This window comes from Mesoplodon bidens (assembly GCF_964165515.1).
Source record: "Mesoplodon bidens genome assembly, chromosome: 13".
NCBI lineage: Eukaryota > Metazoa > Chordata > Mammalia > Artiodactyla > Ziphiidae > Mesoplodon > Mesoplodon bidens.
In genome coordinates this window covers 3906323-3934211 of record NC_138169.1, presented here as the reverse complement: position 1 = coordinate 3934211, position 27889 = coordinate 3906323, and the positions used below count along the sequence as shown (strand labels likewise).

The 27889-nt window shown below is 49.3% G+C and overlaps 1 protein-coding gene across 1 annotated transcript; it reads right to left on the bottom strand.

Annotated features, from left to right (window-relative positions):
- Window positions 1-235: 235 nt before the first annotated feature.
- Window positions 236-27881, bottom strand: SLC15A4 (solute carrier family 15 member 4). The gene is made up of 8 exons (XM_081251734.1): window positions 27187-27881; window positions 20310-20605; window positions 17726-17894; window positions 17216-17293; window positions 16346-16514; window positions 6855-7010; window positions 5623-5781; window positions 236-1281 (listed from the first exon to the last, which is right to left on the bottom strand). Exons 1-8 carry the CDS (start codon window positions 27709-27711, stop codon window positions 1133-1135), a joined length of 1701 nt encoding a protein of 566 aa, XP_081107860.1. The 5' UTR covers window positions 27712-27881; the 3' UTR covers window positions 236-1132.
- Window positions 27882-27889: the final 8 nt, after the last annotated feature.

Here is a 27889-nt window from a genome sequence, read left to right as displayed (position 1 = left end):
GCAGGCTCAAGAATCACTATCCTAGAGAAATCAAAGAGCTGCGTCAGGAACAGGTATTTTATTGTGACTTTTTGTCAGTTCCTGACTCAGGACCCTGTACCCCGTGACAGTTCAGGAACCCTCATGATATCCACATGTAAACGCAAATACACGACGACTGTGGACAGACCACGCAGAGAAGGAGCCAGTGGGTCTCATATTCGAGGTGCTTTTTATAATAAAATTACGGCAAAAATACAGCAACGAATAAGACAACAGTTTATTAGACAAAATGAGAACCCCCATGTCACGGAGAACACCACGACCAGAGTCGGTGACTGCAGACAGCTCCGGTCCACAACGGGCACTCCCAACGGTCTCCAATCGCACCAGTGCTGCTCAGAAGGGGGGTTTCCTTCCACCCATCATGGTGGGTCTTTAGTCTCGATGGTACCAGAATGAAACTGTACACAAGGACTGACCAGGCGGGGTTTAAAACACGCATTAGGCTGCTCTGCAGGCTGAGACGGAACACACAGTCTTAAATAGTTTTTAATGAAACATCACGCTCTTAAGGAAAGAGCAACGAAAGAGCAATGGCGATGGTTTAAGAACTCAGCATTACGGGAAGCAGCAGACAGAACACATTCACCACCGGCCGGTGCCGAGGACCCGCACGGGCAAGATCTGTGGCTCATGAGAGAAACCATAAACAGGGCTTTTCTTTAAAACCTCGGCAGCACTTGACCACACTTTTATTTCTTAACAAATCCTCCCCTTCCTCAATATAAACAGATGTTTATTCATCGAAGAAAAGAAAGTGAGAACGTGTGTTGTGGGAAGGAGAGGATGAGATGTGTTTAAAATACCGGGACGCCAACCAGCACGGGTGTTGCCTCCCGAGACTTTGTACCCGCGGCAGCAGGTGTCTGTCAGAGGGGAAACCAGCTGCGGGGCGACCAGGGGCCTTTAGCAGGGCTCAACCACAGGAAGGCACTTACCTAGGCCACCGGGTGGAAAAGAAGGAACCAACCCCGGCACCACACAAGTTTTAGGGAAGTCAGCCGTTTGCTCTCCGAGCCCCCAGAGCACCTTCCCACGGATCTGTCCGTCCATCTGTCCGTCCAACAGACCTGACGGGGGTGCAGGAGCATCAGGTCCTCCTGCTGGCGGGCGTGCCGTTTGCTCTCGACCGCTGCAGGTCATATTTCACGGAAACAATAAGGAAGAGCAGGAGGGTAGCTCCTTGAATAGCAGCCAGAAGGAAAAAGTAATAGTTCAAATAGCAGCCGTTGATGTTGCCTAGAGAAAAGGAAAGAAAGAAGCAAGGAAGCTGCACTTAGAGAGAGTTTAAAAGATTTTATTTATTTAACCTGGTTCCTACGAAGGTCAGGGTGACTTTTAACTGTGGTCATTAAAAAAGAAAAAAAAGAAAGAGAGAAAAGAATCCTACCCCTAATTCAAAATACACAAGTGCTTTGTTTCCAAAGCCACTGTGAGTCAGCTGTGTCCCAACACGGGCTCCGGGCTGGGCCCTCCTGCCCCCACACGATGAGGAGCCCCCCACTGTCTCCACGTCAGATCCTGCAGCGGACGGCCCCTCTCGCCTGGGTCTACGGTCTGCACACGTGCCAAGACCGCGCATCGGGCCAGGACGCAGCCCGGACGTCACGTCAGGTGTGAGTGCTGGACTCCCGTGTCGTCACCTGACATCAAACAAAGTACCGTCACAGGCCGGGACAGACGGCTGAACACACACTCCACGCGCTAGGGGAAGGCAAAAGCTTGCTTTTCACGTTTCTCCTTAAAAACTTCAGGCTGCAGGTTGATACACAGGTGCCCACTTTAACCCTAGGAGCTGACACACTGAATGGCCAACTCTGGCCTGAGCACCACACGAAGCGTCCTACGTGAGAGGCTCCGTTCAGTGCCCAATCAATGCCGAGGTGGCGGAGGTTAAGGGCACGGACCGCGGAGCTCCACCAAGGAGGCTCAGACCCCAGCATCTTGGTCTCTGGGCCCAGGTTCCCTGCCTGTCAAACGTGGAGACAGCACCCGGGCCACACGGCCACCTCCTCTTCACGGGGCCCCGTTAGGAGCCCCAGTCCACATGCAGGTCTGGGGCCCCAGGGCTGTAAACCTGCCGTGTGTCCCCTGAGAAGCGGCCACGCAGCGTGGAGACGCAGGGCTGTGTGGAGGGGACACCAGAGCCGCACACAGCACGCCACCCCGGCTCCCAGCAAAGACGGCGTCACCACAGCCCTGGACGGTCTCCCGCTGACGCCGCTGGCCACCCACTGGAAAGGGCCAGGCCCACTGCCGAACAGAGGGGCAGAGAGGGGCGGGGCGTCAGCAGCATCTCTGGAGGACGCTGGCATCTTAGGAAGAAAGCTGCTGTGCTCTCTGACCGGCTTCAAAAGCATCTCCCATTGGCTTATTTAAAACGCCAGACTTCCTTTCCTCTGAAGGTCTCTGTCAAGCTGGGTTATTCTGGAACTTCCTTTTTCTATCTGAGCATATACGCGTTAAAATCGGACGTTTAACACTGCTTTTATTTAACAGACCTAATGAACAGATATAATACACGTGTTTGTATAATAAGCACTCACATGTTTTTAAAGAATCCTCACTCCTTCAGGCTGGAGAAGACAATGATTTCCTATGTTTACTGCTTTGGGAGGAGATCCAGTAATACCTACACTTTCTACCAGACTGTGTTATTTACTCAACAGTGGTCAGAGGGTTGACAACAGTGGTTTGGTCCTCGTTGCGGGTGGGCTCCACCCTGGACACAGAGAGCGCAGCCCCTGGACCCCGGTTTGCAGGCGCCAGCGCTGCAGTGCTGCTTGGTGCCATCTCAGCAAGGCTGTCGTCAAAACACCAATCACGCCGTTCGAAGTGCCGGCTCTGAAACATCAATCTCCCCAAACTAAGGAGTCATTTACAACTTCCAAAGCTCAAAGCCGGCAGGCCGAGCACACTGTGCACTGTGTCTTCCCTGCCAGGGCCGGTCGCAGTCTGGCGTTAGGAAGGGTATGCAGAACTGGGTCCACCACCTAAAAGTGATCACTCTGTACTTTCCTGGGCCTCTTCACAGACAGAAGGCAATTGCGTATAAAGACGGTAAACTCTGGATGTTTCATATTTGCTAAGACTGACTCCTGGGCCCCAATAAACAAGCTTCATGTGTCCCCCAGACATATGCACAAGAACATTCCCAGCTGCTTTATTTGTGACAGCCTCAAACTGGAGACACCACGAACACCCACACGCAGCAGAACAGATAAATGAATTCTGACTTATTCGTACGACGGATACTCTGCAGAAATAACAAAGAACCGATGGCTGGGATGACTCTGAGAACTCAGTGCTGAGTGAAAGGCCACGGCCACGGCAGAGGACGAGAGAGGCCACAGGACTCAGCAGGGCCCACCTCAGAACAGAGTTTATCTTGCCGGGGGCCGGGGGCTTAACTCAGAAAGGACAGAAGGCACCCTTCCACGTCCTGCATTTTGATCTGGATGAAACGCACACCAAGCTATGCACTCAAGACCAGTGCCCTCCACAGTACGGACGTGATCCCGTCTAAACAATAATAGTAATAGGACAAGCAGGCCTAGGGGAGGGCAGGGAGAGAAGAACACAACGAGGTGAGAATCTGGGGACTCCTCCTTCAGACGTGGTCCTGGAACCTGACGGGGAGTTATCCACGTGTCAGCCAGGAAACGCTGAGCCAGCCCCACTGCCGCCGGAGCCCTAATGCAGGCAGGACCTGACACAGGGCAGAGCCGGGGAGAGCCCAGGACACAGAGAAGCCGTGAAATCTGGGATCACACCTGCTGCTCCTCCTACAGAAACAAGGATTTGGGGGTGGCGGGGAGGAGGTGTCACCTGTCCCATTCTCTCTCCAAACCACCGCCCATGACAGCCACCTGCCCCTAACCGAGCGGGAGCCGACCTGCCACGTCCTCTCACATCACTGGACATGGGGCTCCGGGCAGAAGGGACTGGAGGGAAAACAAGGAGAGACCACCTTGCACTCCTGGACAGGGCAGCCGATCCAGGACACACGACAAGGCACTTCTTTTTCGTGAAAATAACACAACAAACAGAATCCAGATCCAACATCTGTCCACGTGTGCCACGTGCATCAATACTGGACATAAACCTCACAATGAAATGTTTTAAAATTACCTGTCAGAAGTAAAGGATGCGTGACAGGTAAACTACCAGTTATTAAGTTAGTAATGGCTGGGGGGGCGGGGGTGGATTAAATCACTGGAAAGCAATGAGAATGACAAAAACCAATCGATCCTTCAAGATACACATGAAAGTAAAAAACCAGAATCTATGTCTTAAGAACTACCGAGGTGTGGTCCCTATAACAAGTCTTTCTTTGAAGGAGGTCTGTCACACGTACAGAACAGATTCCATGACACCAGGAGCTCAGGAGAACTCCCAGAACCCTGTGTGACTGGACTTGCCCTCCGAGGGGCCGGAGTAACGAGCACAGCCCCTCCTCAGCACAGCCAGGAGGGCCTGGCCGCACACCACTGGCTCTCACAGCCGGACCAGCTGGACACATCACCAGTGGTGCCCGGGGGCAGCAGGGGCTCCGGTTTCTGGAAGCTGCATCAGGGGTCTCTGGGCCAAAACGCCCCCCTCAAGACAGGAATTTTAACCGAATCATGGGAGGGCTTTTGGAATTCTGCAATTTCTGGAGAACAGTCTCTAAGCTTTCACCAGATTTTCAAGGGGATTTAGAACCTAGAAGTGGCTCAGTACCCAGGGGGTACTGAGCACAGAGAAGCCACAAAATCTGGGATCACACCTTCTACAGGGGACGGCAAACGCCACAGGCCTATACAAGGAAAAGCAATATGGTGGTTTTTACTGGTACAACATACAAAGAAGAAACACACCTCCATCTCCTGAGTCTGTTTAAAGGCTATCATAAATATGGAAACAGCAAAGCTTGCATCTCTCGGGAGTGATTTTGCTCAAGTTGCCACCTACTGGTATTAGCTGTAAAATCCCATTATGATTAATAATGAGTAATACTTGTTTTTAACAAGGCAACTTATTATCTATCTCTCTTTTTTTTTTTTTAACAGCAGGAAATTAAAAGGTACCATCAGGAAAAGAAAAAAAATACGAAAATAAGATACTGGGTTGGCCAAAAAGTTCGTTAGGTTAGTGAATACGTTGTTCAATAAAGTTCTTCATGAAAATGAAAAATGTGGCTTTACTTAAAACCGAACAACTTTCTGGCCAACCTGATAAATGAAGGGAAATTTGTGATACAGATTTTATTTGCCTCATAATAAAATAAAACTAGTGCCGGACCTGAAGGTGGGAGGGTCAATCTACTCATCACAGACGCTCCGAGAAAACAGCAGCCACAGAGCTGCTGCTGGAGGCCAACCTGGGGCAGGAGAGGCCCACCCGTCCCCAGGAGACCATCAGGGACATGGGTAAACGAGGGGAGGCGGGTGGTCTGATGGGGCGCGGGGAGCAGGCCGGGGGCCCCCGGGGCAGCCCAGCGACGCTGAGCGCGTCTGGTCCTGGGCGCTCCACGCGGCCCGAGGACTGGGCTCTGGTCACTGCCAACGACGGGGATGGGGGCCGCGAGGGGGGCCTTACCGAAGTCCGTGTGGCTGCTCATCCACCCGATGGCCTTGAGGGACACCAGCGCCAACAGTCCTGAGCCCACGAAGGACCCGACGCCAGAGAAGAAGAAGAACAAGCCCATGATGGCACTCTGCATGGACTTGGGGGCGGCCGAGTACGCGAATTCCAGGCCTGGGGAAGAAAAGGAGGGCGTTTTGGGACAGGAGCAGGGTGCTCGCGCCGCGGCCCTCGGACACCCAGGCTCTGGGGTGCGGCTCGGAGACAGCACCCGGCGGGCTGCTCACCTCCTGCGGTCACAGCCCCTAGAAACTCCGCGAGGTGGCCACTCACCTCCCGCCTTCACACCTGAAGGCAGCATCTGACTTGTCAGCTCTTGGAGTTTCTCGTTCCTCATGGAGAGAAAGTTTGAAGAAGCAAAACCTGCCCACACTCTTAACTAACGGGACTTTGCACACAAAGTACTTAAAGGGGGGAAACCGACTCAGGAATTCTACCTGAAAGGCAAGGTATCTTAGAACAGTTCCAGCAGGGGCATCTATAAGCCGAATCACCACTGTGATAAGCAGACGTGGAGATCTGCACTGTGCTCTAAAGGAAGGGCCACCCCGTGTGACTTATTCCCTCCACGAGTTCATCAGCCGGTCCGCGTGAGCTCTGCAGGAGGCAGGAGAGGTGACAACTGCCGCCCTCCCAGCCCCACCCTCTGGGCATCGCTCATTTCCTCCTTCCCTTGCTCCCAGCAGCTGGGAACAGGCCTGCACAGAATGTACGTGTCCACATGCCACCACGTGATCTCACCAATAGGGAAGAGAGGCCTGTGAGCACAGGTTTTAAAAATTAGGTTTGCTTCCTTATAAATCTGAACGAAGACACTGAGAGCCAGGCAGTGATGGACCCCGAGGCCTGGCCATGGCGGCAGGACTGCAGGGCTTGGTTATTAGCAGCTGCCAGGCAGTGCTTACAGGGATCTTCCTTCTTTTATCCTCTCTCCTGTGGACCCTCTACGGTAGATGAACTTCATGTTGATGTTTTGGGGATCCTTTTACACCAAGAAAGGAGAGCCTCAGCCACAGCATTGCTCTTTCCCCACCAATTCACACTCTGCACCACAACTGCCCACCAGCACCCACCAAGCACCGTGCTGTTTCCGTCTCGATGCAGCCTAACAAAGAAGGAAACAGCACGGGCTTTATCGTGCTGAGACAGGACTGGACGCGGATGCCCCGACAGCAAGGAAACCTCACCTGCGATGCTCGCAAATATTTCACTGACGCCAATCAGCACGTACTGAGGGACCTGCCACCAGATCGGCAGATCCGCAGCGTAGTAAACGACATTTCCAATGGTCTGGTTAATGGTCTTCTCCTTCACGAGGTCCAGCCGTTTGCTTTCCAGAATTCCTACAATTCATAAGTAGGTTATGAGCATTTATTCATTAACATTTGCAATTAAACTAAAAAACTAGGTGCTTGGTACAAGATGTCTGTTGATGATTCTGAGAAATACATGAAAGGATAACGCCCAATGACATGGCTTCCCCCAGAAGCCCCCGACCTCAGGAATCCCCCTACTTTCAGCTTCCAAGGTGGGTTGCTAAAAGCAGTGGTCACGTGACCCACACCTCGCGGGGCTGCGCCCAGCGGCGCCTCGTCAAACCAGCACGCACCATGGTGAGCGCAACCCTCAAGTCTCCGCATCGCTCACCTGAACACCTTTTATTTCTTTTAAAAGAGGGAGCAGGGGAAAGCTAAACAGTCCTGCAATGAAAAGATTAATCGTGCTATTTACTTATCAGAAGGTCATAAATTTGGAGATGTTTTTCCCTTCAAGGGAACAGATTGAAGCTGATTCACTGACCGTCATCACTATTACAACTACCACTACTACCACTAATGCCGGTTCCCTTGTGCAGACGGGCTCAACCTTGTCAGCAAAGTACAGTGGTCCCCCCTTATCTCTGGGGGACACGTTCAAAACCCCCAGGGGATGCCTGAAACCCAGGACAGTTCCACATCCTACATATACTATGTTTTTTCCTGCACACACATACCTCTGATAAAGTTTAATCTATAAATCAGGCACAGTAAGAGATTAACAACAGTAACTAATAATAAAATAGAACAATTATGACAACATACTGTAATAAAAGTTACGTGAAGGTGGTCTTCCCCTCTCTCTAAATATCTCATTGTACTGTAGGTAATTTTCGGACCACCGATGACCATGGGGTCACTGAAACCACGGAAAGCAAAACCAGGGATAAGGCGGACGACTGTAACCCGGACTTTTCGAACCACCCTCTGCCCTCAGCAGCACCAAGACCTCACTGGATCATCGGTCATCTGCCTCGCGGGGCAGAAAGACATGGGAAAATAAGCAAGATCAGAAACAGCTACTCTCCACAAAACAAAAAATAAGCAGATCAAAATAAAGTTTAAAACAACAACGTGTAGGACCAATTTCTTAAGGTAAAGATGTCGCTAGGTTTTGTTTTTAAAGGGTTCTAATTGCAAATGAAAGAGTGGGCCATAATATCTAATGCATATGTAAAAATATACGGATTTAAAACCACATGAGGAAGGACAGGAGTCTGGGTAGAGGACAACGGAATATATTAAAAATATTCCTTTTAAAACCTGAGCATGAGAAAGGACCAGGGTATGACTGACTGGATGAAAGACAAACTCTGGAACCTGCAGCCCACAACACATCTCAAATGAAATGTCCAAACAGACAGAAAACACATCAAAGGGCCAAGGGAAAGGGAGACCTCCCAGAGGTGATCGACCTTCACACCCGTCCTGCGACTGAGAAACACAGAGCAGGCCCAGGCGTGCAGAGCGGTCACTGCAGAGCGCTTGCTGCTCTGGAAAGGGGCGCGTGCGGCCCGGCCCAGCGGTTATCAGGACGCTGGTGGTGGCATTAAGGGCCCTGTCCACAGCGACAGTTCTGCTCCCTGGCAGGGCAGCGGGCAGCACCAAGGGGGCCGTGGCATCAGCCTGGCTGGAGCGCCTTCAACGCACAGGATAAAGCACTGTGGGCTTCCTCTGCGTGGGCCGAGCTCCAGCCGGCCCGGGGCCACTGCCCTGAGACCAAAAGATCACTGCGCTGTGCTGGCCACCGACCCTCTAGCTGGAAGGGCTCCGTCCAACCCAAGAGCAGAGGGGGAAGCACCCACGCAGCCTGTTTTAGGGGAATAAATACTGAAGCTGGAGAAGACTCTTGTCCTCCACAGGAAAGGCAAGAGAGGCTTAAGACAGTGCGTATGTGTCTGTGTGTGTGTGCGTGTGTGTCTGCCTGTGTGTGTATGTGTTTGTGTGTGCGTGCGTCTGTGTGTCTGTGTGTGCGTATGTGCCTGCGTGTGCATGTGCATGTGTGTGGATGTGTCTGTGTGTGTGTGCGCACGCGTGTGCGTGATGGGGCAGTACTGGTGGGGACGATACACAGACTTAGTCCTTCTGCAAGGCCTGGCAGAGAACGGAAGTAACCTGTCGGACAGGACCTGTTCTGCGCTCTTACTAGTTAGGAAAGCACGGCTCCCTGAGGACGGGGGGTGAACAGGTAACGGAAACGAAGGGGCGCTGGCAAGGGGGACACAAATAACGAGGGTCGAGCCCCAAGAGACAAGAGCGTGAGAAATCACTGAAGCTCCTCTCTGGTGGGACGGCTGGCCGGACAGCGCAGAGAACAGAGGCCGAGGGAGAGTGCAAGCCCTCCAGACGACGCAGGGGCTGCGCAGCCGGCAGAGCTCCTGATGGATGGGACCAGGAGCACCGGCACAGACCAACATAAGGGCAGATGCTGGGAGAGCCGACACAGCCATCGACGGGCCGAATTCTTCAGTTAAAGACACGGACACACATCACGTCAAAACAAAAGAAAACCCAACGCTGCGGGCGAGGCAAGAACTAAAGCGTAAAGCAGCAAAGGTCTGAGTGAGGGAGAGGCCGAGCAGAGTCACCGAGAAGGGAGGCGTGCCAACCGCAGCGCATGGGCACCAAGAGAACACGCTGAAGGTCAGGTGCACGGCCCCACGGCCGCGGCGAGCCCGGGAGAAGCAAGCCAGAGCCAGCAGCTGGGCAGAGACAGGGGCGCCGGTCTCAGCGACCGTTGGGGTGTGAGCTGGGCTTCTGCCGGGCCTGAGGGTCCCCGTGTGCACCTCCTGCCACAGCGCTACTGCCCGAGGACGGCGCGTGCCCTCCCCAGGGACGACGCAAGCCACAGACCTTCGTGAGCGAAACGCTGTCATCTGCTAGGAATGCAGCGAGGCTCTGAGACACAGGAGCCCTCCCGGTCCTCACCAGAGCGAGCAGATGGAAAGATGATGCTTTGCCGGGCAACTGGTTGCGTCGGAGATCCAAGGGTAGACCCAGGTCCCGAACTTTATGGACACTTAACACCTGTGCCCTCGCGGGGCTCCGTTCTAATGGGCCCGCGCTGCCGCGTTCACCAGACCCCGCCCAGACCACAGCATCCCTGGACACGGGCCATCGCCGTGATCCCAGGCCCCTGGCAGCACTGGACTTCAGGGCTCCTGCTACAAGGGATCCGACCCACTCAGCTGATGGTAGGACAACCTGCGAGCCATCCTATGCAGCACCCCACGAACATTTTTAGAAAGTAACACTGGCCAGAACGGAAGCCTTGAAGTCCACGGTACAGAATTATAAAGCCAGGATCTTTCCCAACTCCTCAATTAAAGCTTTTTCATTAACAAATTGATATACAAAAGCATCAATATTATGAAATGAAAAAACTTCTCTAAAATTACTCTTGGATCAAAAAGAAAATAAAAACCATAGTTTCAATATTCGTAGGAAGAAAAAACACACTACAACAAATGAAAGCCAAGAGACCTCGGTAAAGCAAGAGTAACAGGACAATTCATGCCATTACGTGGTTTTTACTGTTAGGCAAGAAAGAACAAATAGACGTGAAGAATTTAACTCAAGAAATGAGAAAAAAAACCCACTAAATAAACCAAAGTTAATAGAAATTAATATCTTAAATTCTTCACTTAGAAAACATAAAAACAATCAAATGATAAATTCAAGACAGACATCTAAGGAAAAATTATAAAATACAGTCTTGGCAAGCCTAATAAAAAAAGAGCACATAAAAAAGGGAAACTAGAAACGAGGAAGAAAACACAACAGATTTATTTAAAACACTATTTTTATCTCCACTCTAACAATTTTTCTAAAACTCAATAAATGATTTACTAGGGACATTAAAAAAATAAAAAGCTTAAGTGATTCAAGAAAAAACAAGATCTGTACAAAACTGAGAAAAAGGTAGAAAAGTTATATTTCCTTTCAGAGAGGATGTACTCATATGATTTTCTAGGCAAAGACTTGGAACTTCCTTGGAGCAGACAGATAATTCTCATCCTGTTAAAATACTCCCTGCCTTCAGATAGGGAGTTTGGACTTCCCTGGTGGCACAGTGGTTAAGAATCCACCTGCCAATGCAGGGGACACAGGTTCGAGCCCTGGTCCGGGAAGATCCCACATGCCCCGGAACAACTAAGCCCGTGCACCACAACTACTGAGCCTGCGCTGTAGAGCCCGAGCCACAACTATTGAGCCCATGTGCCACAACTACTGAGCCTGTGCTCTAGAGCCCGTGAGCCACAACTACTGAAGCCCATGCACCTAGAGCCCACGAGCCGCACCTAGAGCCCACGAGCCACAACTACTAAAGCCCGTGCGCCTACAGCCCGTGCTCTGCAACAAGAGAAGCCACCTCAGTGAGAAGCCCGCGCACCGCAATGAAGAGTAGCCCCCACTTGTTGCAACTACAGAAAGCCCACGTACAGCAACAAAGACCCAGCACAGCCAAAAATAAATAAATATTTTTTTTTAAAAAAGAAAAGAAATAGGGAGTTTACCAACACCTTTTATGAAGCTGTATAACCCTGACACCAAACCAGACGGATGTTGGTTAGAAAGAGACGCACAGTCGCTCAATAAAAGCAGATTATTGAGCAGATTGGAATTAGCAGATTCCAATCAGACCTTTTAACAAACAGGGTGTATTTTAGAAATTCAGGAACAGTTAAATACCAGATGTTAAAATAAATGAAAAACATGAACAGCGAAAGGCAGGGTGGTGGAGTGGAATAAGGAGGGCGTGCGATCTTCCCGAAAACCAAACTAAGATATTTGAGAGAAACTCAACATTCATCTCTGCCAAAAAACACAAACTTGAGATAAAGCTTAGATATGTAACCGTCAGGAATACGTATGCAAACTCAGAGGTGAGAGAGAACTTTCCACAGTGAGGGGCTGAAGGTGCGCTCGTCGAAGTCAGGGATAAAGGGGGGCATCCGTCACCACCAGCAGCCTTGGAGAAAGCCAGGCCGCCCTGCCAAACAAGGAGAGACACAGGGAGGCGTAGCAGGAACCAGGAAAACGGGACTCCCCGGCGGTCCAGGGGTTAGAACGCAGCGCTCTCACTGCCCAGGCCTGGGTTCAGTCCCTGGTCGGGGAACTAAGGTCCCACAAGCCGCGCAGTGTGGCCTGAATAAACAAATAAATAAATACCTTCTTTTTATAAAGAAGGCAGGAAAAGAAACTATGTTAATTTCAAGACGAGCGACCATCTGAAAATAATTCACTGAAACTCAGAATTTTAAAATATCTCCTAGGTGAGAAACCAAACTACATAAAAGCAGTTAGGAATAAATCTAACATAAAATGTATAGGACCTAAATGAAGAAGCATATAAGACTTCACAAGACGTCAAAAACAAAATTAAAGGGAAAATGAAAAAAATGGGAAAAAATTATTCGTAAAATGAGATAAAATTCTGAGTAGTGACAATCTACACTCTATTACAAGAAAAACCCACTAGAAAACTGGTCACAACACACGAACTGTACACAGAATAGAACGTCTGACACATTTTGGGAAAAAGTCTTAAGATCACTCATAGTACACAATAAAGATATAGAATGCTGCAACCCTTCAGATAAGAGAAGATTAACAGAACACAATAATCAGTGTGACAAGGGCACGGTGAGATCAGACTCGTATCGGCATGCTGCTCTGGCCCTTTCATACGAGATGAGCACCCATGTGCGGACGCGTCAGGGTGTACACACAGCACTGCTTCAAGTAGGACAGACTGGAATCAACCCTCATGTTTAATAGGACTGGTTTTAAAAACTGATAGTATGGCCCAAAATGGAATATTATGTCGTTGTCAAAAACCGTAATTTAAATTTGTAATTGACTTGGAAAAACGGTATGTATTATATATAGTATACAAAAATAGCTTATAAACTGTGAATAGTCTGTTCCATTTCTGTTGTTTAAAAAAGAACAATTTAGCTTTAATAAAATATTCTAGGAAGATATAAACACAGGTGTAGGCATCATCACTGGATGGTGGGATTAGGGGTGAATGAAGGTCTCCTCGCACTTCTATCTAGGTTATCTAACGACTGTGGATTGACTCTGTGATAACAGTTTTTTAAAAAGTGCTGTAGACCAGTGGCTCTGAACACTTTCCTAATGAAAGCTATGACCCAGAAAAAGGCACTCAGATGATTCTGTCTCCATTCCAGGATGCTCTCCATGCCCTGAAGCCCGGGCACGTACTCCTGCCTAAAAACCGCTGTGGTAATAGGGCATCCACGGCACAGCTGAGTGGAAGAGCAGACCGTGAGGCACACGGATGGGTACCGTCAGCCTGGGATGACGGAAGGTAACTCTGTCATGTACACACATCAAACAAGGATGCAGTGAGTACACTTCCAGGGATTCGAGAAGTAAAGCGATTTCACTGCAGTGATGACCGTACAGTAAAACTAGAATCCTGAACGCCCAACAACAAAGCATTGCACGTGAATGTTTGACACAGAAGGATATTTTAGGTTTTTCTTTAAAGCAGGTGACGAAGTATAAACGCACACACACATCACAACATACATAATTTTTCCCATGCACTGCAGAATGGTGGTAGAGGATTTCCTTGGGCGGTGGAACTATGAGTGCTTAAATCTGTGTGTGTGTGAGAGAGAGCGAGAGAAGGAGGAGGAGGAGGAGGGAAATGAGGGGAGATGGCCCATCTGTATTTGGGGGATTTTTCTACCCCCCAATAGTAACAAGCACAGCTTTTATTACATTTTTATGGTTTCCTTACACTTAGTTTTCCTTAATCAGGCTCAAATCTGCTTACACATCAGTATCTCATTTTCGCAAAAACACAGAAGGTGTGTATGTATGTATGCAGAGACACACAAACGGGATTAGACAGATACACACCATCCCAGGAATGAGCATCTCTGGGAAAATTACAGTTGATTTTTATTTTCTCCTTTATGTTTCTAAGGTTCCCTTTTCTCCAGTGAGCATCTATGATGTTAGTAAATTAAGAACACACATAATTTTTAAGGGGCAAGGAAATCTGACAAATTAACACACTTCTTTTTTTCTCAAGCAGACTAGAAGAAACCCCTTGGACATGCCTGATTCTCATCTAAGAAAATTTAAAGAAAGAATTATTACCGGCAGGGATGGTACTAAATGGAAGATCCTGATTTATCATGGTTGAATGTAGTAAGTTAAAAGGCAAAATAGTCTCTTTTCTATTAAAACTTTGGTTTGCTGTAATGATTTCAGGTCTGTATTCAAAGGTCATTAATGTTCCAATTAAATAATATTCACTGGAGCTGGAAATGAAACGGCATGAAACACCAGTTACTGCTTACATTAAATTTAATACATTGTGCTTGAGTCCAGTTGCCAGGTATTTAAACTCTTTAAACCAGTGACCATTAAGCTCCTTCCCAACATCTGGCCACTCGGCAAAGAGAGCCTCTTTAGGACACCAGCCTCAGCGGTGTTTTCCGCGTGAGTGATCAATTCAGATGGTGAAGTTCAGAGCGGTCATGGTCACACAGTGCACAGCACCCGCCTCTCTGCAGGCGCCCGTGGCCACCTGACGACAGCCCGACCTGCTGAGCAGGAAGTGAACTGCCCGCACTTTTAAGAGAGCACTGCCTGTCCCGCTGGACAACCGTCCCCCGTCTGCTGTCGTTCCCCACGTAAACAGGCAAAGAAACCACCGGGAAGCCCCCGGGGTTCTCAAGGCAGCCCGGAGAAGCTATCCAGCCATAAATGAAACTGGAAGACAAGAAGGTATTAGAGGAACTAAAGCCGGAGTCTGCTAGAAAATGCCTGGGGAACCAGCAACCTCCCCTTTCCCACAGGGAGAGGACAAGGACTCCTTTCCAAGGGGTGTGACTGGCTGGTCGGGGCACAGAGAGGGGGCTCCCCAGCCCAGGAAGAAGCCGGGCCCGTGGCAGGCACTCAGGGAACCACCCCAGCACAGCGGCTCTGCCCATCACCGATTCTGTGGCATGAGACCTGCAATCAGAGCCCCGCTGTAATCCAGCTCTCGTTTGCTCTGGCTTACCTCCCCATGTGCACAGGACTGGAAGAGAAACGAATCACACAGAAAGCACACAGCAGAAACTTCATTCAGACACGCCCTCCCTTTAATTACCTATTTGATTAAGAAACAACATAATTGTCTCCTAAGATGTCCCAGTGTCTGGAATATAGAATTCTTAAGCCTAGGGGCTCATTTCTTTAAATCTGTTGAGTACTGTATCAATAGATAGTACTATATTTAGTACTGTGTTCACCCCAGCGAGAGTGGACGGAGACTGCTGTGAAGCACTGTCGGAGAATATTAAATTCCATCTCAGCAGTGCTTAACATTACATTCCTCATAACAGTGATGATATATAGGTGATTCAGGAATATCGGCTTTTCTTGTCTTGTTATATAACTAAGCTATTTCACAGTTCAATCATTTTCAAATATTAATGAAGAGCTCCAAAGCAAGGTGAGAAAGTCAGCAACACCTCAGTTTTATCAGCACATGATATTTCAGCTTATACTTCAGAATCTAAGATTTATGCAAACAGAATGGAGCCCCCAAAAGGTGTTGGAATACTCAGGCATTAGTTCTTAACCTCTTTCTTTTTTTCTGGGGGATGGAGGCTGGTTAGAAACCTGTATTTGATTTAAAAACAAAACAAAACAAAAAATCCTTTCTCTCCAGGAAGATGCATGTAAAATTTTACATAAAAGTGCAAAAGGTTCAGGGTATATGAAGCTGATTAATGGACCTGACATTAAGAATCACAGCTCTGAGGATTATTTAACACCTTTAATTTATGAAATTTCACCTACACAGCAATGAACAGTTCTCTAAAATCTAAGTCACTAGGAGACAACAAGCCTCCTTTTTTTTTTTTTTTTTTTGCTGTACGCGGGCCTCTCACTGCCGTGGCCTCTCCCGCTGCGGAGCACAGGCTCCGGACGCGCAGGCTCAGCGGCCATGGCTCACGGGCCCAGCCGCTCCGCGGCATGTGGGATCTTCCCAGACCGGGGCACGAACCCGTGTCCCCTGCATCAGCAGGCGGACTCTCAATCATTGCGCCACCAGGGAAGCCCAACAAGCCTCCTTTGATTCAACCCAAAAGTCACTTTCCAGAGCATTTCACTGGTTATAGTTCTAAAAAAACAAAACAAAAACAGACAAATCCTTAGGAAAAAAATCTTAAGCTTCATAAATGAAAAACTAGAAAATGAACATCACTCAGGGTTAGAATAACCCGTATATGTCCTCTTTTGAAGTACACACACTTCCGGAGTGCCATGCGACGTGTGGCCACATTCCGCATCACCCACAACCGGAACCGGAAACGGCTTCTCACCTGCTGCGAAGGCCGAGCACATCACAAAGAACATGCCCACCGCAATCCTTTTCAAGGACGATGGGAGCAGCCCGTTTCTTCTCAAGATGGGATCCACCACTTTATCTTTCAAGGGAATTAACAGGAGGATGAGCACAGCATCGAACATGGTTAGCCAGGCTGCCGGAAACTGGAAGTGGGAAACACAGAAGACACCTGCTTATTTTTCTGCAGTGTCAGCAGTCACTCGTCTGACAACTAACATGTAAATGGGAAAAGCTTATTTCAAGAATAGTTCATCGGGGCTTCCCTGGTGGCGCAGCGGTTGAGAGTCCGCCTGCCGATGCAGGGGACATGGGTTCGTGCCCCGGTCCGGGAAGATCCCACATGCTGTGGAGCGGCTGGGCCCGTGAGCCATGGCCGCTGAGCCTGCGCGTCTGGAGCCTGTGCTCCGCAGCGGGAGAGGCCACAACAGTGAGAGGCCTGCGTACCGCCAAAAAAAAAAAAAAAAAAAAAAAAGTTCATTTGTACAAAGTATAACCTTCTAGGAAAATAGTCTGTCTCAAGACACTGGTACTGAGAAAAGGCTTCTGTTTCTAAAGGGATTCGCATTTGTTTTTCTGTGCTTTCTCGGGGGAAAGAAGAATCAGGTGAAATATTAACGTCAGGAGTCAACTTAATTTAGCAAAGGACATAACCAATGGGAAACAGTCTCAGAAATAAGTAAACATTCCATTTCAACATTCCATTCAAATTCCATTTCAGCATTCAAGGAACGCTTTTAGTTCAAGCTAACTGATGTTATTACAAAGTATCTACCATTGGTAGAAGGAATCCATTTGTCAGGTAAACCCCCAAAGACAATTTTCAGATCTTTTCAACTGTTCTCACCGTATGAGGGTTGGTTGTAATACTGGAAATTTCTGGAATCTTCAAATGAAGACTTTGTAAAACATACGTCGTCTGCATCTGGGTGTAGAAAGCAGCTGTCATTACATGAGCGCGGCGGTCACTCACTCGCAGCGTACGCCCTCCCCCAGACCACACTGTGCTGAGACTTGCAACGCTCAGGTTTGAAAACACGGGTCAATTACTTGGTCACCGTAAAAGTCGTCTGGAGATGAGCTTTGAAATAGAAGTAACCATTATCCCAATGAGAAACCATATTCAAAGGTGGGGTCTGGCAAAACAGAGCATCTCCATTCTTAGCTTCGTTTTCAGGTTTTGAAAACATTTCAATCAGCAAACATGAGTCCGTAACTAAGAACAAGTGTCCAGGATCCTGAAGGCTCGTGACAAAGAAAGCCAGGAACCCTGCGCACTTCAGCGGTGGCCGAAACGAGTGCCGGGGCAGCGTTCACGGGGAGATAGAGGAAATTAAGCGTGAATGTCTCCACTCACTTGAAAATACACTGTCCAGTACGGTATCAACGCCAAGAAAACAGGGACAGTCTTGACAACAGCTTTCACGTCTTCCACTGTCTCTTCCGGGAATGGCCCTCCATGAGACATCGTACATGAATCAAACAGACTCTGTTTACAAGATTGCTGGAAGACTCCAATGCCTTCGCTTTGGGAAATAAAATGAAGGAATTAGTTTTCTTCCACCCCCAGAAATCGATTACTTGGTAACAAATTAAGTTTGGAGGTAGGAAACCAGCTTGCTGTGCTGAATTTGCTTCAACTCCATTCTGCTACCGGCTAATCGTCCCCACCCGATACAGCTACCTGGATTATTCCTCAACACTGGGACACGTGGACACAGCTGGCAGGAGGACTTCCTAGCCAGAGTGAGACTGTGGCCACCATCCTTTTCCTGAGACTAGGAGACATGGTAGGATCGCCCCTCACCGTCTGAAAGGTGGCTGACCTCATCCCCAGCATTGTCACACTGGCCACCAGCCCCACTGTGCCGAGGAAGGCCCGCAGTTTCATCCGAAGCTGATGACAACTACACCGGCTGCATCACTGCGTGAGCATTTGAAAAAATTACTGTGCTGGACTGTTTGGATTTTAAATTAGGTCATTTATCAAACGTCAGGACTTGAAGACCACACCGATTTCCTTACAAACCCGAGCTGCTTTACTTACTATTACACCAGTGTGACTCGGAGGGAGGCTTTCAGGGAGGCCACCAGCTCTTCCGTGAAGGAGGAGCTGAGAGGGGAAGGGGCGATGCTTCTGGTGATGATGATAACTTGACGATGTGACCTTCCGCAAAAGCATCCTCATCAGTTAGTTACCGTTAACTGGGCTCTGATTAGCTTACTGAGGCCTCACACTGATCCTATGAGAGGGGTCCTTTCCCACTGCACGAGAAGGAAGGCTTTACAAGGTCATTAACCCGCCCAAGGTCATACAGCCCTAACCTGTGCGTAAGGAGAGCACAGCTGGAGAATTCTCTAGACCATCAACTTTTCTGCAAGCTGGTCCTTTTCTAATTGTGCCAAGGAAGACTTCAAAAACCAACCTACAGGGAAAACAGATTCCTAAGTCCAAACTGACTTCACCACGCCACGTGTGCATTAAAACCCAAGTGTCCACAAAGCAATGGTGTCCTCTCGCAGAACTGTCTACCAGGTACCACCCACACAGACACACTGAAAATTTAACGGTATGTTTTGCTAATGGCATTCAATCTGCAGCCTAAACATCTAGGATCTGAAACCTTGCTTCTGCCCAATGAAAACGAGGCCCCGGTAAAGCACTACTGCTTGCTGCTGAGGCAATGAGGCTTCAACTGTTAAACATTCTTTAGTGGGGCCCCACCAGCTGCCGTTCTGAATTATGAGTCTGAACGCCACACTGACCCGCTAGAATTCCAGGGCACTGGGATGGTGAGATGTGCCGGAATTCCGCACGAGGACAGCTGAGGCAACTAGAGACGTTTAGCCTGGAGCAAAGGGGCAGGGCCATAGAGCTGCTTTGGTACAGCTTCAAATCTACCATGTGGGAGGAATGTCAGACAGCTGTTATGGCTCCAAGGACATAAATCAGACACACGCAGACAAGCCATGAGGAGGCAGACAGACGCGGGGTCGGCCTGCAGAACGTCAACCTCGGGCTCAGGGACTGAGCGCCCATCTCAACACCTGCCTTGATCAAAATATTCCGAGAGGCTCAACTCCAAAGGGTCCTGGGGACTTTTCTGGGGGGATGGACATACTCTGTACCCTGACTGCACTCTGGTTACATGATGGAATCTGTCACAGTTCCCAGAACTGTATAGGTAAAAGGGACGTATTTTACTACATGTTGTTGTTACATCAAAAAGTAACAACAAAAAAATTCTGAAGTCTCTTTTTGAGCTAAGTTCTGGACTTCTCTTCATTAATCTGCATCTAGGGTGACTGACCTTCCGCCACAGTTTGCCCAGGACTCCCCGGGACCCGGGACTTTGGGCTTTAAGACCTCAGGTCGTGGGCATACGGTGCTAAAACCGGGAAGTCCCCTGCAGAGGGGATGAGGGAGGTACCCTACCTGCATCTCAGTCCTGCTCTCCTGCCCTTCTCAAAGAGCGCTGCAGTGACCCCCGGGGGGACGGGCCACACAGACCCGCGCAGCAGCTTCCTGCTTAAGGAGCACAGACAGGCAGCGACCAGGTAGGCGGCTGCTTGGTTTCTCATTCAAAGGAATGCATCAAGTAGTACACTGTCTCTTCGATGCCCTCAGCAAGGTTCTGTCTTTATCACCTTTACACGACTACGTAGTCGGGAGCCTCCATCTTACATCAGCAGTGAGAGGAAGGTCAACGTGCCGGTTAGAAATGAAAAGCACGAGCCCAGGAGGGAGGCCGCTGGTCTGTCTCTAAGATGGAGACAGAAGTACCTCACACCCGCCTCCTGGAGCTGGTGTGAGACATTTCAACCTCAGCCCCGTGTCCCCCTCCACGGTGAGCACAGGACAGACATAAGCCAGCACTTTATTTATGACAGTTGGTAAGTCACGTGGAAAGCTGAGCCTGTGACGAGAATAAAGTGCTCACCCACTAGGACTGCGTTCCCTGATTCGCTTCTGGGGGCAGCACGAATACACCAGGATCCTGAACATGTCAGTGAAGGCGCTGCCGTCGGGCGGCTTGGTGATGAAGAAGGTCTGGCCGCAGAGGAAGGCCACGAAAGCCACTCCGATGCAGACAGCGGGGATGATGTAGCCGGTGACAAAGCTCACGTTCTGCTGAATGTAGGCAATGCCCCCCAGAGAAACGATTGCTCCCAGATTAATGCTCCAATAAAACCAATTAAAAAATCTTCTCGTGGCTTCTGGACCGCGATCTTTAACCTAAAATAACCGGGAGGAAAGAGACTTAAAAACATGTGATCATCCTCAAGGATGAAAAACATATACGAAGTTTTCATAGAGTACTATATCTTTATATCAATTGCTGTTGTCATCACAGGCTTTAAGCAAGGCAGCACATGGGAATTCCCTGGCGGTCCAGTGGTTAGAACTCTGCACTTTCGCTGCCCGGGCCCAGGTTCGATCCCTGGTCGGGGAACTAAGATCCCACAAGACGCAGCCAAAAAAACCAGAAATGTAGCCAATCAATCAAAATGGTGTTTACAGATACAACTGAGGGTCCCCTGACCAAAAAACAATGTATCTTACGCTTTTAATTACTACAGATTCTGGGTAGTGTTTCTCTTAACTATGCTTAAATCCAACAAATCCTAGAGAGTTTCTCCAAGTATCTCCCGTGGACCACCTGCTTTGGAAACGCCTGGCATGCTCCTTAAAAATACAGATTCACAGGACCCACGTTCCAGGACTACCCACTCACCACTTCTGGGGTTGGGGCCCAGGAATCTGCATTTTAAACAACTTTCCAGAGGACTTCTACTCACAGCCATATAGCTCCACGCCTTGATAAATCCGGAACAAGGGGAAAATTACAGAGAAACTAAAACCGCATGCTATTTTTAGACCAGGACGCCTCTCAATGGAATCAGAAGTTCTGATAAGGACAGAGATCCCTGGAAGGCACAAAAATCACTGATTTCCTGAACGCAGACAAACACAAGCACCAGGTAACACAAGCAAGTTCTAGGTGTGCACTCTCCACAAGACCTGCCCAGCTGGAGCCCCTCCTGGTGGGGACAGTCCGTGTGGGGTGGGCACCCCGTGGACGTCCCTCTGAGGATGGCTTCTCACATCTGCGTGGACACCACGAGAACGTGCTCTGGGCCAGCCAGAGTCATTCCTAGCCAGTTTCGCCTCATAAAATGTTTAAACAAACGTTATTAGCTAAAGGCTGATGCTGGATCGTGTACAAAGACTGTCAGGTGTTGCTGCCTTGGGAACTTCTGTTGTCTCGTCCTTAAGTTACAGGTTATGAAAAGGCTGGACAATTCCTGGTCCAGTAACAGATCTGAATTCTGATCCACAGAGCAATCTCCTTTTCTAAGTAAGAGAGGAGGCTTTCAATGGGGGTCTAAACAACCAGTTGTGACGCACAGAAACTACCTTTTTAGCAGTCATATTATGCAACATGACACTTTAACCTCTACTTTTTAAGATCAAAGTACAGGTGTAAATATATAGTCAAAATTGTTTGTCCCTCCAAAAAATTTTAATCCAAAATGATTAAACATGGATATTGTGATAACAAATAATATGCCTGAAGTAACTATCTGGTAACCCCCGTCTCAAACGGAAAATCTGAGTTCTAAATAAACCGCAGCAGGAGGAGCTTAAACCTGGCCCCCCCCACGTCAGAAGGGAGCGGAGGTCCTGGACCAAACGCTGGCATGATCACTGAATAAATGATCTGCACAGAGCAGGCCTTACATTTCTAAGACAGCTCTCCATGAGAACACAACGCGTTTATTTTTTTTATCATTTTTGGCTGCGCCATGCCGCTTACAGGATCTTACTACCCCGACGAGGGATCGAACCTGGGCCCCCCGGCAGTGGAAGCGCGGAGTCCTAACCACTGGAGCGCCAGGGAAGTCCCCACAGTGCGTTTAAATGTCACTAAAATGGACTCAAATATTCATGCTATCCTGGAAAGAGACCAGAAGGAAGAAAAAACTGTAAGCAGACACGGTTACAGAGAAAATGTAACTAAAGATATAAAAACAAGTAATTAGGGTGGGGGGGCAAGCTTAAAAGGGGTCCAGTAAACATAATATCTAAAGTTAATGCAGGGGCTTCCTGGTGGCGCAGTGGTTAAGAATCCGCCTGCCAATGCAGGGGACATGGGTTCAAGCCCTGGTCCAGGAAGATCCCACATGCCGCGGAGCAACTAAGCCTGTGTGCCACAACTACTGAGCCTGTGCTCTAGAGCCTGCGAGCCACAACTACTGAGCCCGCGTGTCACAACTACTGAAGCCCGGGCGTGAGCCTGGAGCCCGTGCTCCGCAGCGGGAGAGGCCACCGCAGTGAGAGGACCGCGCACCACAACGAAGAGTAGCCCCCGCTCGCTGCAGCTAGAGAAAGCCCGTGCGCGGCAACAAAGACCCAACACAGCCAAAAATAAATAAATTAAAAAAAAAAAAAGACAATATACGTATTAACTGAACTATATCTCGGCCCTTCCCAGTATCTACAGTGGCACAGCACACATCCTGGTAAACGTGGCAGTCGACTTATTTGAACTTCCGAATGTAATTCACTAAAATTACTTCAGGAACCTAAGCCTATCACTAGACCCTAAATAACCACATAGCAGTAATTTTCTTATAGGAGCCTGCCGGCTCCTATAAACCGCAAGTCACATGCCTCCATGCCCTGGACTGACACCCACACTTCATGTGGGTCACATTACGTCACCGTCTGTACACCTGCCTCCCGCCCTACCCGACCAAGGGTAAACAGGACCATCATATGATCGGCCAAAAGACACCGCTGCGGTCAACTCAGAGAAGCGCAGCTAAAGGAACAGGATCCTGGGGAGTGAGTCAGACAGTTGGCTGATTTGGAAAAATTCCTTTAAACACATAACAGCGCAGCTTTTTTTTGCCCTCTAGAAAAAATGTATCTTTGTTCTCTTTGTCTGTAAAAAAGAGTTCTTTCAGTTCACTCGTTCAGCTACAGGAGCCATCCATTTAGAATGGCTGTGACCTCTGAGGAAGGTTAATCACTCGGGGGAAAAGACAGGGCTGACATGATTTACATCAGCAGCCCCCCTGGACTCTGGTGTACGTACATCTTCCTTCAAAAGTCAGCTAAGGCCTCCTTCTCAGGGCTGCACAGCATGACCCCATTCATCTCTCACTCAGAGGGTTTCCTAGAGGCCCTGTATCGCAGACAAAGGCGTCAGGGATAGAGAAGCATAAAGGTACCTTCAAAGTATTACTCAGCCATAAAAAAGAATGAAGTAATGCCATTTGCAGCAACATGGATGGACCTAGAGATGATCATACTAAGTGAAGTAAGTCAGACAAAGAAAGACAAATACCATATGATGTCACTTATATGTGAAATCTAAAATACGATGCAAATGAACTTATTTCCAAAACAGACTCACAGACACAGAAAACAATCTTATGGTTACCAAGCCGGGGGAGGGATAAATTGGGAACTTGGGATTAACAGGTAACACACGACTATATATAAAATAACCAACAAGGTCCTACTATGTAGCCCAGGGAACTATATTCAATATCTTGTATAACCTATAAAGGAAGAGAATCTGAAAAAGAATGTATATAAATGTATAACTGAGTCACTTTGCTGTACACATGAAACTAACACAACACTGTAAATCAACTATACTTCAATTAAAGAAAAGAAATCCTGGGAGTTCCCTGGTAGCCTAGTGGTTAGGATTCCCTGGTGGCCTGGTGGTTAGGATTCGGGGCTTTCACTGTCGTGGCCCGGGTTCAGTCCCTGGGCTGGGAACTGAGATCCCGCGAGCCGCGGCACCTCTGGGGGACGCCTCTCAAATCCCCTTCAAAGACCAGCCAGCACCTGGCACAGAGCAAGCACCTTGGCTGAAGGGTACTAACATTTTCCTTTTACATGTTTTTTTCACTGAGATACAATTCTCATAATAAAAAGTTCACCCTGTTGAAATGTACCACTCAGTGGTTTTTAGTCTATTCACAGATGAGCAACCACCACCTCTGTCCAATTCCACATTTCTTGTCAAACCAACAAGACACTTCCTCTTACAGTAGCTTCCCTTTCCCCTCTCCTGACTCCTGGCAACCACTAGCCTCCTCGTCTGTATGCATCTGTCTGTTCTGGACATTTCACATAAATGGAATCATAGAACATGCCGTGTTTTGTGCCTGGCGTCTCTCAGTGGCATGATGTTTTCAAGGTTCATCCACGTTGAAGCAAGTACTTCATCCCTTTTTACTGCTGAAGGATATTGCACTGTATGGAGAGACCACACGTGCTTTATCCACCCATCAGTTGATGGACATCCCCTTAACTTTTTAGTAAAAAAATTTTTAAACATACAGAAAAGTTGAAAGAGTAGTAAAGCATACACTTCTATAGCCTTCATTTGCAGCCTTAGTTCTTTTTCTGTACATATATGAAATACTCTGTTGGCTGAACCATTTAAAAATAAGTTACAGCATCATTATTTCACCCCAAAGATTTCATCATGAATCTCCTACAAATAAGGCCATTCTTCTAGATAACACAAACCATTATCACACCTAAGAAAATTAACACCAATGCAACTTTATCTAATATGTGGTCTATAATCAATAGACCACAATCACAATCGTCCCAATAAATGGCTTTTAGAGAAGCTGGGCTCCAATCACGAAGCACACGTTGTGTTTGGCTGTCAAGTCTCTCTGATATCCTTAAATAGAGTGGCTCTCCTTTTTCCACGGCAGTGTCACGTTAGAGAAGATGAGGTCAGTTCTCCTGCAGAACAGCTCGTTTCTTTTTAAGATCCACATCTAATTACACACCAAAAGGGCACAAATTCTGTCGTGGCTTCTAGAGAACCTCTACAGAACCACTCATTCTTTTCAGGAATATTAATCCCTCGTCTATTATCTACTGGAGAGCAGGAATTTTTAAGTCAGACTTTCCGGGTTTAAACCCAGCTCCTCCACTCACGTGCTGTGGTCCTGGGTAGGTCACACCCCCCAAGCCTCCGTTTACTGTAAAACAGGGACAATTAGGGACATAAATTGTTGCAAGGTGTTAGATAAGGTCGCATAGGAAGAGCACTTGGTACAGTACGGGGCACCACCTAAACACTCAGGGTGCTCTTTAGTCCTGTGGCCTGGTCTTTAAAGATGGGTAATCCCCGTCCCGTGCCTTCACGGTTGGCCCATGAGCTGCCGGCACCCCCAAGGCCAAAGCCAACGTCACAGAATGCCCATCTCAGCTAAAGGACACATTAAGAAATCAGACCGGCACCTAAACCCTGGCTTGACCACTCACTGCCTATAGGACAACAAAAGAAATCTTTTTTGCACCTCCATTTCCTCATTTAAAACATGGGTATAAGATTCACACGAGGTTCAAATGAGTTCAGGTATGGAAAGCACACTCCATGGTGCAGAGAAGGAAGTGAAGAATTCAGGACATTAGGCAACTATTATTTCCAACATCATTATAAGGCGTCGCCTTTCACCGGGGTGATTAAAGTTCACATGCAGAGGCCAGGCTCTTGCACCCTGGCTCAGTCACGTACTAGCTCTGTATCATTGGGCAAATGATTTAACCTCTCAAGCCCCAGTTTCCTCAACTGTAAAATGGGCACGGTAACAACAGAGGAGTCCTATGAACTGACAAAGTACTCGGCACGGGGCCTGATGCACAGTAAGCCCTCCGTAGATGTTCGCAATCACACGGCTACTTAGCGCAAAAACCCAGGAGTTATCTTCCCTGTTGCTTGCATAAGATCCACCAGCAATCCCGGCCCCTCTACCTCCGTAACTTATCCTGAATCGACCACTTCACTCCATGTCCACTGCCCCTGTCCTAGTCCAAATCTCTAATCTCTCACCTGGCCAGTGAAACAGACTCCTACCTGATCTGTCTGCTGTCACCACTTCCCATACAACCTAGTCTCTATACCCGACGTCCGCAAACTTTTCCTGTGAAGGGGCAGGGTGTAAATAGTTTAAATTTTAAGTGATGTCCAGTCTGTCACAACTACTTGATTCTGCTACCGTATTGCGAAAGCAGCCACAGCATATGTGACCAGGAAGATGCAGGGCTGTGTTCCAATAAAGCTTTATTTGTGTGAGCTGAAGTTTGAGTTTCCTATCATTTTCATTTGCCACAAAAATATTCTTTTTACTTTTTTCCTATCGTTCAAAAACCTAAGTACCAGTCTTATTCTTAGCCTGTGGGCCCTCCGAAAACAGGAAGTAGGCCAGATTTGGCTGGCAGGCCACAGCTGCCAGGCCCACGCCCTACAGAGACTGAATTTTTTAGAAACATAAATCAGATCACATTACCCCCTGCTCAAACCCCAAAAGAGGCTCCCTACTGTATTCAAAACAGACCTCAAACTCTTTACATAGCTTCACTTCACGAAGCACCTGCCTGCCACCCCTGTTCCCACTTCTTCTTTTGTTTGAAACATACTTGTCGCATAACCTTCCGTAAGTTTAAGGCATACAGTACGTGCAGACTTGGTACACTGATGTGTTCTGTACTGCAACACGACTGCCACGGTAGCTGCAGCGTTCCTCTCTTCTGGCCCCAGGGCCTTTGCACTTGCGGAGGCCCAATCCAGAAACCCCTCTGCTCTCCCCCAGGTCTCAACCCCTAAAGGCACCCCCCCAACTCCTAAAGGGCCCCTCCTAAAGGAAGGAGGCCCCTCAGTCTGCAGCCCCCGCGCGCCAGCGCCCACCCTGCTTGGTCCCCCGCGGTATCTGGGTTTCCTGGCCCGCGGGCGACCCCGCCCCCTCGCCCCGCACCTGCGCGGCCCTCACCTGGTCGGCGCCGAAGGGCGTGATGTTGGCCTTGACGGCGCCCACGCCCAGGCCCACGAGCGCGAGCGCTGACAGCGCGGCGGGCGCGCAGTAGCGGGCAGGCGCGTCGGCACACGGCGGCGCCGAGCAGTTGCGGACGCGCGTGGGGCGGGGGGCCCCGCAGAGCGCCGTGCGAGTGGCGGGCGCGGCCAGCAGCGGGAAAGCCAGCATGCCGAGTAGATAGAGTGCCAGGCTGAGCAGGATGGCGCGCGCCCGGCCGAGCCGCGCGTCGGCGAGCCAGCCCCCGAACGGCGACACCAGGTAGGTGAGGCCCATGAAGAGCAGCAGCGCCTGGCTGGCCTGCGCGCCCTCCCAGCCGAACGCCGTGCCGTTGAGGAACAGCACCAGGTTGGCCGTGACGCCGTAGAAGGCGGCGCGCTCCAGCAGCTCCGTCAGCAGCACGGCCGCGCACGCCGCGCGCCGGCCCTCGAACGCCGCCCGCCGCGCGCCCAGCAGCGGCGTCCGCTCGTCGCCTGCGCCCGCCATACTCCCCACCGCTCACCGGCCGCCCGCCCCGCCGGCAGCTCCGCTGCGCTGGGCTCAGCCCGGCTCTGCCGCCGCCACCGCCCTTCTCGCGAGATTGGCCTCTCCGGCCTTCTCGGCCCGCCCCAAGAGCGTCCCTATTGGGCGAGCCCGCCGTGTCGCCCCCCCTTGACTTCCGGTT

Coding starts and splice junctions, on each gene's coding strand:
- SLC15A4 (XM_081251734.1), bottom strand. CDS start 27,711: ATGGCGGGCGCAGGCGACGAGCGGACGCCGCTGCTGGGCGCGCGGCGG. Junction 20,606..27,186: donor CGCCCTTCGGCGCCGACCAG/GTGAGGGCCGCG, acceptor CGGTTATTTTAG/GTTAAAGATCGCGGTCCAGA. Junction 17,895..20,309: donor AGGGAACGCAGTCCTAGTGG/GTGAGCACTTTA, acceptor TATTTCCCAAAG/CGAAGGCATTGGAGTCTTCC.